This window comes from Anarrhichthys ocellatus, unplaced genomic scaffold (genome assembly GCF_004355925.1).
Source record: "Anarrhichthys ocellatus isolate YVR2014 unplaced genomic scaffold, GSC_Weel_1.0 scaffold41, whole genome shotgun sequence".
NCBI lineage: Eukaryota > Metazoa > Chordata > Actinopteri > Perciformes > Anarhichadidae > Anarrhichthys > Anarrhichthys ocellatus.
The window spans coordinates 2,924,178-2,939,952 of record NW_022280071.1 but is presented as its reverse complement, the minus strand read 5'-3'; the positions used below and the strand labels follow the sequence as shown (position 1 = coordinate 2,939,952).

The 15,775-nt window shown below is 44.6% G+C and overlaps 1 protein-coding gene across 2 annotated transcripts in view; it reads right to left on the bottom strand.

Moving 5' to 3' along the window:
* Positions 1 to 503: 503 nt before the first annotated feature.
* The window catches only part of kiaa0513 (KIAA0513 ortholog), a 60,126-nt gene continuing 44,854 nt past the window's right edge, over positions 504 to 15,775 (bottom strand). Inside the window, exons 10-13 of one of the 2 annotated variants that reach the window (XM_031868120.1) lie at positions 10,320 to 10,349; positions 5,999 to 6,079; positions 4,911 to 5,005; positions 504 to 3,396 (exon numbers count right to left, since the gene is read on the bottom strand). In XM_031868120.1, coding sequence (XP_031723980.1) covers positions 3,347 to 3,396; positions 4,911 to 5,005; positions 5,999 to 6,079; positions 10,320 to 10,349 — 256 coding nt within the window. In that variant the 3' untranslated portion in view covers positions 504 to 3,346. The remainder of the gene's footprint in view (positions 3,397 to 4,910; positions 5,006 to 5,998; positions 6,080 to 10,319; positions 10,350 to 15,775) is intronic. The other variant, XM_031868122.1, reaches the window with a different exon arrangement.

The following is a 15,775-nucleotide window of genomic DNA, read 5'->3' as shown; positions in this document are numbered from 1 at the left end:
TTGTGAGCTCATTTTAAACCAATAAAAAGCTGAATCACTCTCAGGTGACAGCAGGTGGGTTCCCACATTACATCTTGGTTCATGCGTTCTGTTCCTTTTGCTCTCCACGCTGACTGTTACCTGTTGGACGTGATTGGTCAATACTACACGGACTACAAACGGAAACCACAACACCAGATACAAACCATGTTTGACCCACAGATTCTAGCTATGAATACATCATCTGTTTATAGAGATGGCTAACACACCGGATCAAGCGAGAGGTAAAGAGAAAGGCTTTATTTCTCTGTCGGGTTCTTTCCCTAATGTTGGAGGAGTCGCTACACTGTCGCCTGTTTAGCGGCTTCCATCTGCACTGTGTTCTGGACCCATTCCACAAATTGTCCCCATTAGTCACTTAAAACACAAAAACATGTAAAAAATAGGGTTCAGATTGAAAAAGACCAAAGTTCCCCTGTAAGCAGAAGCACGTTACACAGATCCAAGAAGAGTTCACAACAAGAGACATCCAAAACATACATTTATTTCAGTATCAGCAACTTGAACCATGTCCAGGCAAACGTAAGCATAGCACAATAAAACGGCTAACATCTTGATTCGACACGTTCACAGGTACAGCAGATGAGACCAGAGCAGATCCCCCAGACTTCATCAGTCAGCTTTAGAGTAATGACAACGTGCACATTGATATTAATGTGTTTGTTGCCAGTCGATCAGGTCTCCATGCAGCCAACGTGATAGTATACAGCTTTAATCAGACCCTGAGCATGCATAGCTCCCACATGAAACTGCTCACAACAAGCTCTGAGGATTATCTTGAGGAACCGGCTCATGATCTCTGGAGACATTGCTGTTGAGTTTTTAAAAATGACACTTTTGGCGCTTGGGGTGCCACATAGTCCCATTACATCGGAGAGAAGGCAGACGTCTCTAAGGCGTCCGAGGCTGATATCTAGACAACTCACAGTGTGCCAGACAGCTCTGGAGCTAAACCAGGTACTTCATCTCAGTTCATCTTCAGTCAATGGCAGTTCTGTTTTGGAAGTTACTTAAATTCACATCAACTTCTCTTCTGGTTGTCCAGCGTAAGTGAGCCTCATGAGAGTGAGTAGTAATCCAACGAGGAATAAATAACTCTGGAAGTGCTGAACCGTTAGCATGGAACCCCCGAACTAACCAGCAACTGGGACACGTGGATCTGGAGACCACATTGTCATCACATGATTCATCAAAAGGGCAATCCCATAAAAACTTACTGTACTACTTTAATGACAAATGTCACTTGCTTGATAATTGAGACAAAGTCAACACGCTTCAAACGGTCTTTTCATCCATTTAACAGATATGCTGGAGACAGAGCGCAGAACAAAGAGAACAGGCATCAGTGCAGTATCATCCAGAGGATGAGAGGGCGCACATGCTCACACTAAATGTAGTGCAAATGGCTCATGCTGAGCCAACAGGTACAACATATACAGGTCAATACGTCAACCAAGCCAGAAGGGATGAAGGGTGTTTGGTTTCAAAGGCTTACAGCAGAGGGACAGTCACACATGTATGTTCCTCAAGGACACGGCGGGCACAGTTACATCTATTGTTTATACATTTACAGATATATAATTCACAAGCAGCAGCAGCACGTGATCAATTCTTACAATATACAGAGGAATATGTACAGTATTTACAGAACGACTTCATCAGCACAGGAGATCAAAGGAGAACATCGATCTAAACTTGGATGGATCATGCCAGCATTGAGATGTAGAAGTCATCATTTAGAAACACACATTGATCTGTTCTCCAGAGTGAAGCTGAGCAGGAATCTCTCACTGAGGAGCTGTGAATGAAGACGCGATGCTGCCCCGCAGTGGTCGGAGGAAGTAATACAACTAGCTAATGTCACTTCACAGTTCAGTCACTCACTTTACATTAGCTTGATGCAGTTTGCACATGTAGAGAGATATACAGACACATATGCAGCAGGAGAGGAACTCACGAGTATGCTGGGCCGTGCAGGCAACATGCTTAGCTACGCATCATTACAGCTCAACCAAAGGACAATGAACTGACACGACTCAGGTCACTGACAACACAGACAGCAATACAACCAAAGTTATTACCATTTATATCTAGCAGGGCACGAGTAAGAGAGATCACTGCAGGCTCTGCTTCAGTGGTTGGTTGGCCAATAGAGTTACAGCATCAGAGGATCAACACGTTAACGTTCATGGAAGGCACTCTGGATAGATGAGTGCTCTCCAGTGTTCCCAGGAGATTATTAAGTGTCTGATTAAAGAAGATCAAATGAATACGGCTAGATTGTAAATGTGGGCCGGAGGAAACATGACTGAAATCAGAAGGAAGACTTTGCTGCTTTTTCTTCTTGTTGAGAAGAATGATACCAGTGTGTTAGCTTAGCATTAAAGGCTGGAAGCAGGAGTAACCAGTTAGCCTGTCCAGAGGTACAATGTCCACCACCACTATGAGACAATGGGCCCCTGGGCAGGGACATGCAGAAGGCCCCAGCACTACATAAGAGCAACACACAGACTTCAGAGTTATGGTTTTGTATCTCTTTGTCGTCATTTTAATGTTTCTTTGTGGTCCTTTTGAGTCTCCTGGTCTTTGATTGACATTTTGTAGATGAGGGACAGGGGGGCCTCTGGCACTGAGGGCCCCCGGGCCTGTGTGCAGTAGGCCCGTCCACTCGTCCATCCATGCCTCCCAGCACCTCTAAAGCTCACTAATTCATCTTTCTTTGCATTGCCAAATAGGATATGACAGCGTTACAGAAAGTATTCAGTAAATAACTGAAGTGGCTTTGTGATTGAAAAGGACTGACATCAGCACGTTAAACCCTGTGAGTCATCACGTCCTATCATAGCCAAGTCTGGTTTGAACTGTATACAGACATTTATGTTAAATGTATGATACTAACATGTAATACATGTGGGGAACACCGAACAAAACAGCACGGAGGAAATATAATGTACACATCCCGTGTAGATCTGGTGACGCCATACTGAGGCGATTGTATACTGGACGGTCTTTGTCACACAGCTTACAGACAGTCACAGACACTACAGTGTGCACCACTTGATGATGTTGTATTATTGCAGCTATAGGACAGGGTGCAGAGGAGCACGACCACGTCACATAAACAGGGTTTGCTACAACTATGGCACAGTTCAGTACAGTAGGTTATGTTGCTCTACACAGCAGTGCACCACACAAATGAACAACAGCCAAACAGAGAGTCACGGTGGCATTGAGTTGCAAAGAAATAGCTGATGTGTGCCGTCAGTCCGTTACGTGGAGACTTTGAAATGCAGCGTCGTCGACAACCTCACTCTGCCGCCATTTTCTGTATGTGGTCACTCAGCAGCTTGTACTGTTCTGCAAGGGCACACACACACACGCGCGCACACACACACACACACACACACACACACACACACACACACACACGATATTTGTTCCCATTTCATTTTTTCTCAATATGCAAATGAAGTAGATGGAGCTCGCAGACCCGTAACAAACATCTTTGTCAAGGATGCGATGTGGGAGACTAATGTGCAAGACAAGGGTCACATGACAGACGGAGACAGTTCAAGCGTCCGTGGGATACCGGCTACGTCCTCTGGGAAGTTATCATGGCTCAACTGTTTCAACTTTCATCACGACGACTGCAAGGTACACAGTGAAAATGTGTTCACAAGACAAGGTCATCTACAGTAAAGTGCGTCTGTATGTGTTTGATGAGCCAACACAGCTTGTTGGATGATGCTGGCCGGGGTTCAACGGTTCTTCACACAGGGTCTGAATCTGAACTGGACTAATGAGTCACTACTGTAGGACTGTACCCAGAGCCAGCGGGGGGGCTTGGGAGCACTGGCTCTTGGATGTTTCTGTGTCAGCTTCACTCTACCTATTGTTCTTTTGCAGAGGGAGCGCTTGTTTGCATGAGAGAACAGAAAGAGTCTGAGTGAACGCACACTGAAATCTCATGTTTTAAGTTGAGGTTGTTAGCAAATAGTTGCTTAGTCACACAAGCAGCAGTCACTAAGAAACAGTATTGTTTATTTGGGTCCATCTGATGGATATAAAGTCCAATATTCACGGTCTGGTTTCATTAGCTTCTTTGTCTGCCTGCAGTCGAGCAGGAAGTGCCCGGTGGCTCTTTACAGCCTCTTCTCTGAGAGCGGGCAGTGATCCAAACCAGTAGAGCTGAGGGCGGACAGCTAAACCCAGAGCTGAAACTCACTAGAACGCTCCGTAGAGCAGAGTCGGGCGATAATCCTGCGTAGGTTGAGTCCACATTACCATTTGATGCACTGCTATCAATAACATATAATGATAGACACACTGTAGAAACATATTTACACTCTGATCCCAAAGCCAGGCACTTCCAGATTGGTCTGGCCGATCCGATCAAATTGTGACTACAACATACTTGGTGTGCATTCACACCTGCATCACCTCGGGATCCAGAGACGCATGTAAACACCAGGTGTCACCAACACACTCCCTCTCTGGTCACTTTGCACTCTTTGCTATAAAACCAGCCAGGAGGGTAAAGTCAGCGTTCTGAAGTAAATGGCAAATTTAACTGCCAATCCTCAAAATGCTTCTTCTGCTGCTGCTGCTGCTGCTGCTGCTCATTGACTGCAGGTGGCAATGGTCCTCACATTGCAGCAGTTTATACCTTCATGACATTGACATGTCTACATATCTGCAGGTCCAAACTCCTGCTGCTAGTATGTTCTTCTCTTGAGGAGCGATAGACAGGCCTGTAGTGGACAGGGGTTGAACAGCGGTCCCTAGTGGAGAACCTTCAGCTTGCACAGTGAGTTAGTGAGTTAATGAATAATGAATGGGCTGAGAGCAGAGTGTGTTCTTTAATGCTTTACCTTCATTCAGGTTCCCAATGACTGCCTGCTTCTTCAGGAAGTCATTGCACAGCTTCTTACTGAGCCCAAAAGCCAGCATGTTATGAGTGAAGGTCCTGAAAACACAAAGCTCATCTCAGGACAAATGTTCTGTGTTTACCATTTACAACAGGAAACAGAAACCCAGTAAACGGACTCTACTCGTATCGTTCTTCTCTCGTCTTCTGACCGCTCAAAGCACTTCAACACTACATCATCATCATTCACACACTGCTGCCACTTGTAATCATTCATACACCGCTCATACAGGAACAGCCTGGGGGAAATATTTTGGGGTTAGGTGTCTTGCACAAGGACACATGGACTAGCAGAGCCGGGGATTGAACCGCCGATCCTCTGATTGAAGGACGACCCGCTCTACCCTGAGCCACAGTCGCCCCAAACTCAACAACTCAAAACATAACAAAAGAAACAGTGTGTGGTCCGATAACAAATGGATCTCCGTATTTACTCTTTAATACAGCGTACTTATGGACTCTCAGGTTCATATTCTGCTCCATGCTCAGTCTATTCATTCAGGAGTAATGTGTAGAAGCACAGATTCTATGGTTGCATTAAAGCGGATGTTATCCACAGTCCCTGGAACACAGACATACAGATCTTGTAGCACGAACCTTCTTCACAAAATTCATTTAAATTCAATGAAACAAAAGTATATGTCATATACATATCATTGCTATTATTGGGAGCATGAGCTTGTTTAACCACTAGGAGGCTGATCACACTAACCGTCTGTTGGTAAATGTCCTGCGCCAATAACAACACTACAATATGTCTTGAGCATATTCATAATAACTTGCACTCTTTAAACACTATAATACCTTTTGTAAAATGATCTGTCTAAACATCTAGGCACAAAGACTGTTCTGCCAGTTCTGTCTGTTACATCTAAATATAGACGTACATATTTACATCATCATCATGTTAAGTGAACCCTTAGAACAAGAACAGAAACCAATATCACCATTTGTCAACATCTGCCTGTTTAAACTTGACGTATTTTCAGATTTACACATAACATCATAGTATTTGATGTGCAGCTTCCTCACCCCAGCTGGCCGAAGGCGATGTTCTCATCGATTTTGGAGCTGTCGTCCCTCTCCTCCTGCGTCATGTGACACCACTTCTCCCTGCAGCACACGCACAGTCAGAGTCAGGCTCCGTTTGGCCTTGAGCTCCTCCACAGGAACAGGCCAGGGGTGGGTGTCAACATGAATATCATGCTGACGTTCAGCAGCCACACCACACACAGCAGTGCCTTCACATCAATCTACAACCTGTTGGACAACTTTCCGCTAGTCTGAAAGCTTTTGAGGTTAAAAATCTGTTTTACTGTCCAGCTAAAGAAATCCATGACATCCACCCCTGAGCTGCTCATGATGCAACAACACAGATTCCACTACACATAAACACACAAAAGAATAAAAAAACACATTAATCAGCCAACAGCAAAAGAATAAAACACGAGTGATTCATTCACAAACAGTCATCAATAGTAACAAATGGATGAAAAGCGTTGATTTGCTCCAACAGCACGAAGGTCAAACAAAGCGGCTTCAGGGAGGATGTGGTCGTATTGTATTTATGCCACAAATACAACTCATATTCAGATTAATAACCAGCAGCACTTTCTTACTTCACCGAGTGAATCTACTGTAAAACTAACTCTCCCAATCAGCACATCATCCTGTGATGAGATCTTGAGGAGCTTCTGTGTTGATCACACTTTCATTAGATCTCATGTGCATCCTCTGCTTTCATCTCTTCTCTAGAACACTCTTTGAAAGCCCCCCCCACCCCCTGTGGACGGGTTCTAAATGTGAAACATGGCCTTAAAGACCTGAGGCTGCACTAATCAATATTTCATGTTGGGTAAATGACTATGTGGGTTCATTTCCACCTGACACACAGAGTCACCACATGACTCCAGTAGATCTACAGAGTGTTTAAATAGGGTTCTTCAGCTCATGGCTCCTCTCTCATCAACCTCATTTCCAGTAGTGGCAGGCAACTCTTTTCAGCTCAAACATCTGTAATAAACCAGCTGTGCAGTAACTGCCCCGAATCAAGCAGCACACAGACACAACCAGAGAGCAGCAGGTAGAGACAGTGAAGACTTCAGCAGCTGAAGAGCAAGATATTTCCCTCAGGAAGTCAAGACCAAAGATAACAACTATTTAGCTGAAAAGCTAAATATGGACTTAACTTCATTTGGTGGACACAAACATAATCGTTAAATGCATGCTGGTGTCTACAGGCTGTGGAGATGTTAGCTAACCCGTTCACCTTAGAGGTGCCCAGTCAGGCCCTCCCGCCATGGGAGCTCATGTCAGAAAGAAATATATACAGCAGTCAATGGGAAAACACATATTTTTGATCTCTGCCTTTTTGAATAATGCCATGAATTACACATATGATGTTTGTCAGGAAAGTGGCAGCTCGTGGTAGACTTGTCGTATCATTTAGTTTAGTATGAACGTGATCAGTGAACATCTCTCGTCTCGCACAACGTCACCAACTACAGACGGTAGCTTGGCTTGCTAGCGAGCGAGCTAACGTAGCCATGCCCATGTAGAGTTCTCTCAGCTGATGTGTTGAATCCAGTGACTCTGTTGATCAGAGCCAGACCTGCTGTAGGTGTGAGTACATCCTGGTACTAAACACATCGGAGGCATCGCAGCTTCACAAGTCACTTACGCCACTTTAGGGTATTTTCACTTATACCTCATATATTTCTACAGTTTTACACCAAAATACAACTTTCTTGATGTGCAGAATTATTATTCTAATTGACAAACGTGTGTGTAATTCATGGCACAATTCAAACAGGATCAAAAAGTTTTTTGTTTCTCACCCTTGACTACAATACAAATCTTTGACCAAATACGGTCCCATGCTGGGCATCGGGAGGCGGGACTCTCTATAGTCTATAGCACAATTACAAGGTAATAATATGTCAATTTTTTCTGTTTGGTCGGCGCTGCCCCCTGGTGGCCCTAGAAAATAAAATAGGTAAAAGAATGTTGGTGTACATTTGGCTCTACAATACAGCAGAAACACTTCGATAATATCGAAACATAACATCACATTACTTACAGTTTATTTGGCAGGAATGAATAAGCTGTTTAACGTGGATATTATTGCATGTTCAGAATATGCCTGCAATCAATCTGCAGTGGAAACATAGAAGCGTGCAAAGACGGTAAAAAGAGACAGCAAAGGGAACATGCAGATGGAGGCAGAGAGAGAAGAGATCTCACATGCAAGAGGATTAATGGTGTGAACATGCAGTGAGCTGTGAAGAGGCAGAGAAGACCTTCACACCGCCTCCGCCTCCTGCTCCAGATATGAATACATACCATCCCAGACATTACACAAGGTCAAGATATGAACTGTGGGGGGGCTTTCACTCACACCAGCATCATTTCAACAGCAGCATGATAGAATATCTGCATTAATCAACAGCATGTCAACAGAAGCCCAACCAAGAAAGATGAAAATATGGTGAGAGAAACCAGCGAGGAACTCATAAATCTAATCAACATAAATCTATTCAAACACATTCATCACACACAGTAGTCCAATAATAATTACAAGCAAACCATTTCCTATCTATAACGCTAATGATGGGGAATGATTTATCTATTCATTTATACACAGCACAGTGTCACACTAGACTCCTGTCCTCCAGACAGGGGGGGGGGGGGTTACCATTAGAGACTCTCCTATCACTGCTCACTAGAGCGCATCTTCAGACTGAATGAGAGGCAGGGCGACTCCCCCCTCACCACAGGGCCGACCACCGAGCTGCTCTCTAGTGCGGCCCCTCGTAATCACTGTGTGTCCGTCATCCATCACACCTCTCAGCACCTCCCTCAGCTCTGTATGCTGCTCACGTTCTAGAAGCTGCTTCTGCTTCACGTCCGTTCTGTCTCTCAGGCATCAGAGCTGAAGAGGAGAACGCGTCTCGTGGTCTTATTGGAGGTCATCTTGGAAACTATGGCGTTTAGAAGTGTGCCATCGCCATAATCATAGACTTGATTACAATCAATTAAATACATTCATGCATTTGTAAATGCTATGAATTGATTCATCAAATTTTCCTTTAAATTATGCATTAATAAACTAATGTGCAAACGTTTTCACAACATTATTCAATTTGCTATTTAACTTCTTTGTTATTATTCTGTCTTAAATACTTAAATAATGATTGAATTCTAAAATTGTGATATTCAGTTTCAATTGTGTTTTGATATTCAATTTACTTTTAATTTTGTATTATATTGTATAACTTGGAATTCATTTGTTTGAAGCTTCAACGTTCACAGTTTCTCTTTTAAATGGTTCCCTGTGAACGTTTCTCGTCACCAAGTTATGTTCACATGCACCGTCTCTGAACTTATCACATGGTGTGCATCCTTGATGGCCAATAAGACTTTATTATACTTTATACTGTATGTCCCTACAGCAAACATTTGCAAAGTAGATTTGTAGATTGAGTCTCCGTCACTGCCTTTATTGTCCCATTGCTACATTTCTTGGCACCACCAGCCCTCTGCAGGAATGTGAATGCCCCCCGCCCCCCCCCCAACATGATGCTCAAGACTAACTCAATACTTGATTTCATTACAAAGAGATGTGCCCTCTCAAAGGAGTGCTATGATGTTGGATGTTACAGGAACTGTGACACATTAATATGCAGATCACAGTGTTCTGATATGTATTTAAATATTAACTTTAAAATATGTGTTTTTAATACTATGACAGATTTCTTAAAAGTAGGATTTTCTTCACAATATATTGAATGGTAAACCCTGCATCATGATACTTATCCTACGGTCAGATTATGTTTTTGAATGTATTCATTGATTATGGTTAAACAAATGTTAAAACTTGTAATTATTCTGGTGGCATGCTTCAGGCTAACAGGGCTACAAACTATATTATTGTTCCGTATGATTTTCAGAGTAAAAGCTTTGCTGTGTCTCCTCTTCCTCTTAAGTATGCTAATGAGACAGCGGTTAACTGTTTGTCTGGCTGCTGGCTGCTGGTTAGCCCTGAAAGTCAAAGAGCTACTTGGTTTGGCTAGATGTGTAAATTCTTAATAAAGCTCGTTATGTTCAGACTCTGACCATAAAGAGAAGCATTAAATACACATAATATTCCAATGCATCACGTAACCACATTTCTTACATGTCAGATAATGCTGCTCTTCTTATCACCAGACAGAAACAGACAATAACTCTCTTTAACTGTCTGTCCCCTTCAGATACAATCTCAAAGCATCTGCCTTTCTCCTCCTCTCCACCTGGATTCATCTTAGTTTGACTAGTTCATTTTTTAGGGCAGTGGACACATAGAAGGACAGACCTCTCGTCTTTCTCTTCATCCTGCGTTCCTCTGCCCGGCAGCAAGGCACAAGGAGACACAAGGAGAGGGTTAAAGTCAACATGCAGAAAGAGGGAGAACAACAACAGCTAGTGAAGTGAAGAGAAGTGAAAAAGAGTCCCATTATTGATCCACTGCAAGGAGACACCAGATCACTGTCACATCATCAGCTCAGCCTAGAAAAATAAATAACTCATCCAAGCACAGAAAAATATCAACTTATCATACGAACAATCAGCTCTCCCTCCTCCCCAAGGAGCATAAAACCCGCCCAACAGCCCAAATGCGGCTGAAAGCCGTCACATTATTCATTATTTGGTACCAAGTGTATTCCACCCTCAGTCTGGCTTTCAGCAGTCCCTTCAGAACCAGTACCAGCTCCACTCTGCTGGAACTCCACACTGCTGGAACCTCGGACTAGAGGTTTGAACGCCTCGGAGGGTTGGATCCCCCGCTCGGCTATAGACCAGACTTTTTACTAGTTTCTTCGTGGAGAAAAAGGTAGCATTGGAAAAGCTGGTGTCGGTGACAACAGACGGGGCTCCCGCGATGACGGGCCGGCATGCAGGCTTCATTGCGCAATGCAAAGGTGACCCAGACTTCGCAAAATGTCTACATTACCACTGCATCATTCACCAGCAGGCACTATGTGCAAAAGTAACCGGCTTTGATCATGTGATGATACAAAAATATCAGAGATGTGATACCTCTGACTTTCAAATGTTGAAACAGATTAACAGAAATAAAAGTTGCATGTTTAAATATGTATGTGTAGCTATACCATCATTGTTGTGGAAATCATTATTAATAATTATTGTGAGGAATAATTAACTGACATGTGATCAAACAGTCTCTTCACATATATTATTATTATTAAGGTGATCTGTGCAACTTTGTTATTCAGGAAGTTTGTATCAAATAAGTAGCCCTTCATACTACTCGGTACCTTTGAAGTAGCTCTCAGTTTAAAAAAAGGTTGGTGACCCCTGGTCCAAAGTCTCTGGTTGCAGGAGGAACAGCTGCTTGTCGTAGCCCAACCGCCCAGCTCTCAGCAGCAGTCGAGCTGTGCCGAGCCAGCTTGGGCCACAGTTGTAAAGCAGTCTTTGAGCTGTCCGGAGTCTAAAGGAGGCAATTTTGGACTGGATGTCATTCAATCCATGCCCTCCTTCATCAACAGGCAGGTACAGAGCTGCTGTCTGGACCCAGTGCTTGCCAGACCAGAAAAAGTTTAAGGTGGCTCTCTGGATGTCCTCCATCAGGCCTCTTGGTGGCGTCGGAGCAATGAGTTTGTGCCAAAGAGTCAAGGTGACCAAGTTTTTGGTAACCAGAACTCTTCCTCTATACGACAACTGAGGTGGCAACCATTTCCATTTAGACAACCAAGCGCACGCTTTCTCCTTCACTCCCTCCCAGTTCTTTGCTTGGAAGCCTTCGGTGCCCAAAAAAACTCCCAGGACTTTCAGTCCCTCTTTCCCCCACTCAAGTCGCAGACTGGGTGCTGCCCGTCCCTCCACTGTCCCACTAACAAGGCTTCAGTCTTGGCCCAGTTCACCCGTACAGATGATGCCTTTTCATAAAATAAGGTACCCTGTAAACATTGAACGTCCTTCTGACTAAAGACTAAAACACATACTGTATATCATCTGCATAAGCAAATACAATAGGAGGACGATCAAGACTGGAGGACCCCGGCAGTGAGAGGCCGCTGAGTCAGCCTCTCAACCTGCACAGCAAGGGCTCAATAGCTAAGCTATATGTTTGACCTGAAATAGGACAACCCTGTCTTATCCCTCACTGTACAGGGATTGGTCGACTCAGCCCTGTCCCCGTCTTCACCATACATTGAGCATCACTGTACAATAATCCAACCCAAGCCAGAAAACCATCACCAAAAACAAAAGCCCTAAGTGCATAAAACAGATATGAGTGATCCACCCTGTCAAAGGCTTTCTCCTGATCCAATGACACAACACCAAAGTTTACATTATTTGTCCTGCACAAATTCAAAGTGTCTCATGAGGAAAATGTTGTCCATGATTGTCCTGTCAGGTACACAATATGTTTGGTCTGAATGTACCACTAAGTCCAGGTTGTCCTTGAGTCCATTTGATAAGGCTTTGGAAAGCACCTTATAGTCAGTACAGAGGAGGGCCACCGGCCTCCAGTTCCTGAGAAACGCCAGGTTTCCTTTCTTTGGAAGCAGGGAAAGCACCGCTCGCTGACAGGAGACAGGAAGAGATCCAGTTTCGTAACACTCCAAAAGAACACGATGTAAGTCATGTCCAAGTGTATTCCAGAAGCGTTTGTGAAAGTCAGCAGAGAGATCACATGGAATGCAAAATCTCTGGTGCCCTTCCCGATGCCATCTGATTGACAGCAACCGTCAAATCCTCCAGAGTCAGCCCAAAATCCAGAGCAGCTTTCTCCTCCGGGCTGAGCTGAGGAAGCCCCTGCAAGAGCTCCTGCCGACACTCCATGCTACACTACTCTGCCCCAAAGACGTCAGCGTAAAACTCCATGGCATGGTTCCTCATCTTGCCCGGACTGGTGGTCACCCTGCCTCCTGGAAGCCTAAGGCCAGTCATCTGCTTCCTCTGTGCCACCGATCTCTCCAGGTTGAAGAAGAAAGAGCTTGGGGCATCCAAGTCCTTCAGCTGGAGGAAGCGAGACCTAACCAGAGCTCCCTTCACCCTCTCCTGCAGGAAGGAGCTCAACTCCAACCTCTTCTCCTGTAGCAGTTGACCCAGTTGCAGGATCTTGGTCTCGGTGTAGCCCCTCCTCAATATCCCTGATGTTGGCCTCCAGCTCCTGGACTACTGCCTCGATCTTAGCGGTGGAATGGGAGGTGTACTAACCCTAACCCTAACCCTAACCCTACCTGGTGAAATGATGAACTCTATGGTGATGATGTGGTGGTCACTGAAGCCAACTGGACTGATGCTACTGTGGAGCAATCTGGAGCTGAGACCCTGTGAAATGTATATCTGGTCTAATCTGGCTGCACTCACCCTGTTATTGTTGACCCTCACCCATGTGTACTGTCTGGACTGTGGATGTTTGGTTCTCCATGCGTCTAGCAGGTCCAGATGTGTGATGACACTGTTAATGCTGTGAGATCATTGTGGATGTGGTTCCTCACCGGTCCTGTCTACAGTAAAGTCCAAAGTGCAGTTAGTTCATTGTCCAGTATGTTGAAAAAACAACAACACTCTTTCTCTTCCCTGGTTTGATGCATAAATATTGACAAAGCAGAATATTGAGCTCTCATAAGCCCCAGTCTACCTCATCTGATGGCACCGTGTTGTAAATTGTTTGATTGCATGTTTACTTTTATTGTGAAGAGCATGAAAACGGAAGTGATTTTACTGTGAAGAGACAGGAAGTAGCATGATACGTGCTTCTTCACGACAACAATGATGATGGTAAGAGAAAACCCACATGTCGGGTGCAAGAGCACCCGACATGTTCACTGTAACAGTTGTAATACTCAGGAAGCAAAGTGTACCGTTCAAAACCAGACGTGTCTTGGTCGTCATTAGAAGCTCCACTTAACACCGTGTGTGTCTCCTGCAGAAACAACTCATGGACCTTTTGTTGAGTCGAGACTTCAGATATTAAAGCCCGTTTTTGCCAATCTCTTCCACCGTTAATGTTTAGCGACCCTATTTTGAGGCTCTGGGGAAAAACAGTACAGTGAAAAAAACACTGAGGTACATGACCATTTACTTTAGTCTTTTTAACAATTTGACCTTTTTGTGCTTTTCGAAGTGAAGATCACTCTTCTTCGAAAAGCACAAAAAGGTCATATTGCATAATATGTTTTCACCTAAAATGTTTTTTTAGGCGAAAACGCTTCCTCTCATCCAAGAGGTCGAAGCCGACCAGTTTTGTAAGTATGTCAACTGATTTGATGAATTTGGTGGCTGAAGTAATCGCTTAGTTTGACAGATTTTTTTAAAAGTTTGATCTAGAAATGAGTTTATTTCTTCCAGCGAGTATAGATCTGTGTTTTTATTGGGGCTTCCACTAACGGATTCTGTCTGACTCAGTGTCATAATCCATGTCCTCTCCACATGACACATGACTACTAGACACACTGTGTTCTTCATTTCTGCCTCCAACACTTGTGGAGGCTGCTTCCTGGGGTTGTACAGTCTGAGAGCTGCTGTTCTCTGCAACAGAAGCCTGTTGATCCTCAGCTTGGCTCTGCACTTTCTTGTCCTTGTCCTTATGTTTTAACTGTGAGACAGTGGCACCAGCCGCTGCCCCCGCAATACCGCAATCTTCCACCGCACCTGCGAGCCCGGCCGCAGGCCCACTGGCTGTAGGTTCGATCACAGGTCCACCAGCCGTAGGTTCGACCACAGCTTGGCCCCGGTGGCTGTGCCTGCAGAGCCGGCCTGCTTTCTATGCGGACAGGCAAAACGTTTGTGTCACACATCTACACACTCAAAACACTTGAGCTGTCCTGAGCTGGCGTACACCATGTAGGAGCCTCCTCCGTGCTTCACTCTGAAGGACACCTCCAGTGTTTGAGTCGGTGAGTCCAGAAAAATGAACACCAGCCGCCTCGGGGACTGAAGGTGCTTCAGTTTAGGATCTTTACATCCCAAACTCACTGTTTTTTATCCACTAGCAAATTTCCCGAACCTCCGGAGCTCTTTTTTCTAACAGCTTGTTCGGGATAAACGGCGGAACACCGGACACGGTGATCCGCATGGAGGGAGCTGACAGCGGGGAAACCTGCGCAAATGCGTACCTGATGAACACGCTGCTCTCGGTCAGCTGGTAGACATGAGGCTCTTCTTTCAGGAACACAACCACTGCTTTGTTCATTCTCGATGCAAAGGAGAGTTTATCGTGTTCTACCTGCTCACCGACAGCCAGCAACACCTCCTCTACGGTGACGCTATTATCCGGAGGGACTATCCTCACTCCCTGCCGGAGAGATGGAGGTGATGTCTCGGAGGAACCCATTCCTCCCGAAAACACCTCGACAAAGCCCCGATCACTCAACACACAAACCAGTAAAACAGTTAAAGAGACTCACCTGATCATGCACTTAAACAGATGTTGAAACACAGTTAAAGACCCGAAGATCAGGGACAGAAAACAATTCAAACTCAGCGCCACTCGCACATCCACCGTCTCACAGTCACCGGAAAGAGGAGAGGAGAGGAGGGGAGGGGAGAGGAGAGAGGAAGGTGTGGGGCATAAGGAGCTTATCAGGCTGAAGCATACTGAACAGCACTGTGACATTTGTCTTTAGATACAGCTCTTTGAACCAACAGTACATCACTACAGGATCTCCAACCTTTATATACATATATATACACATATACATACATACACATATATACACACACACATATACACGCACACATATACACACACGCACACATATATATACACACACGCACACATATATATACACACAC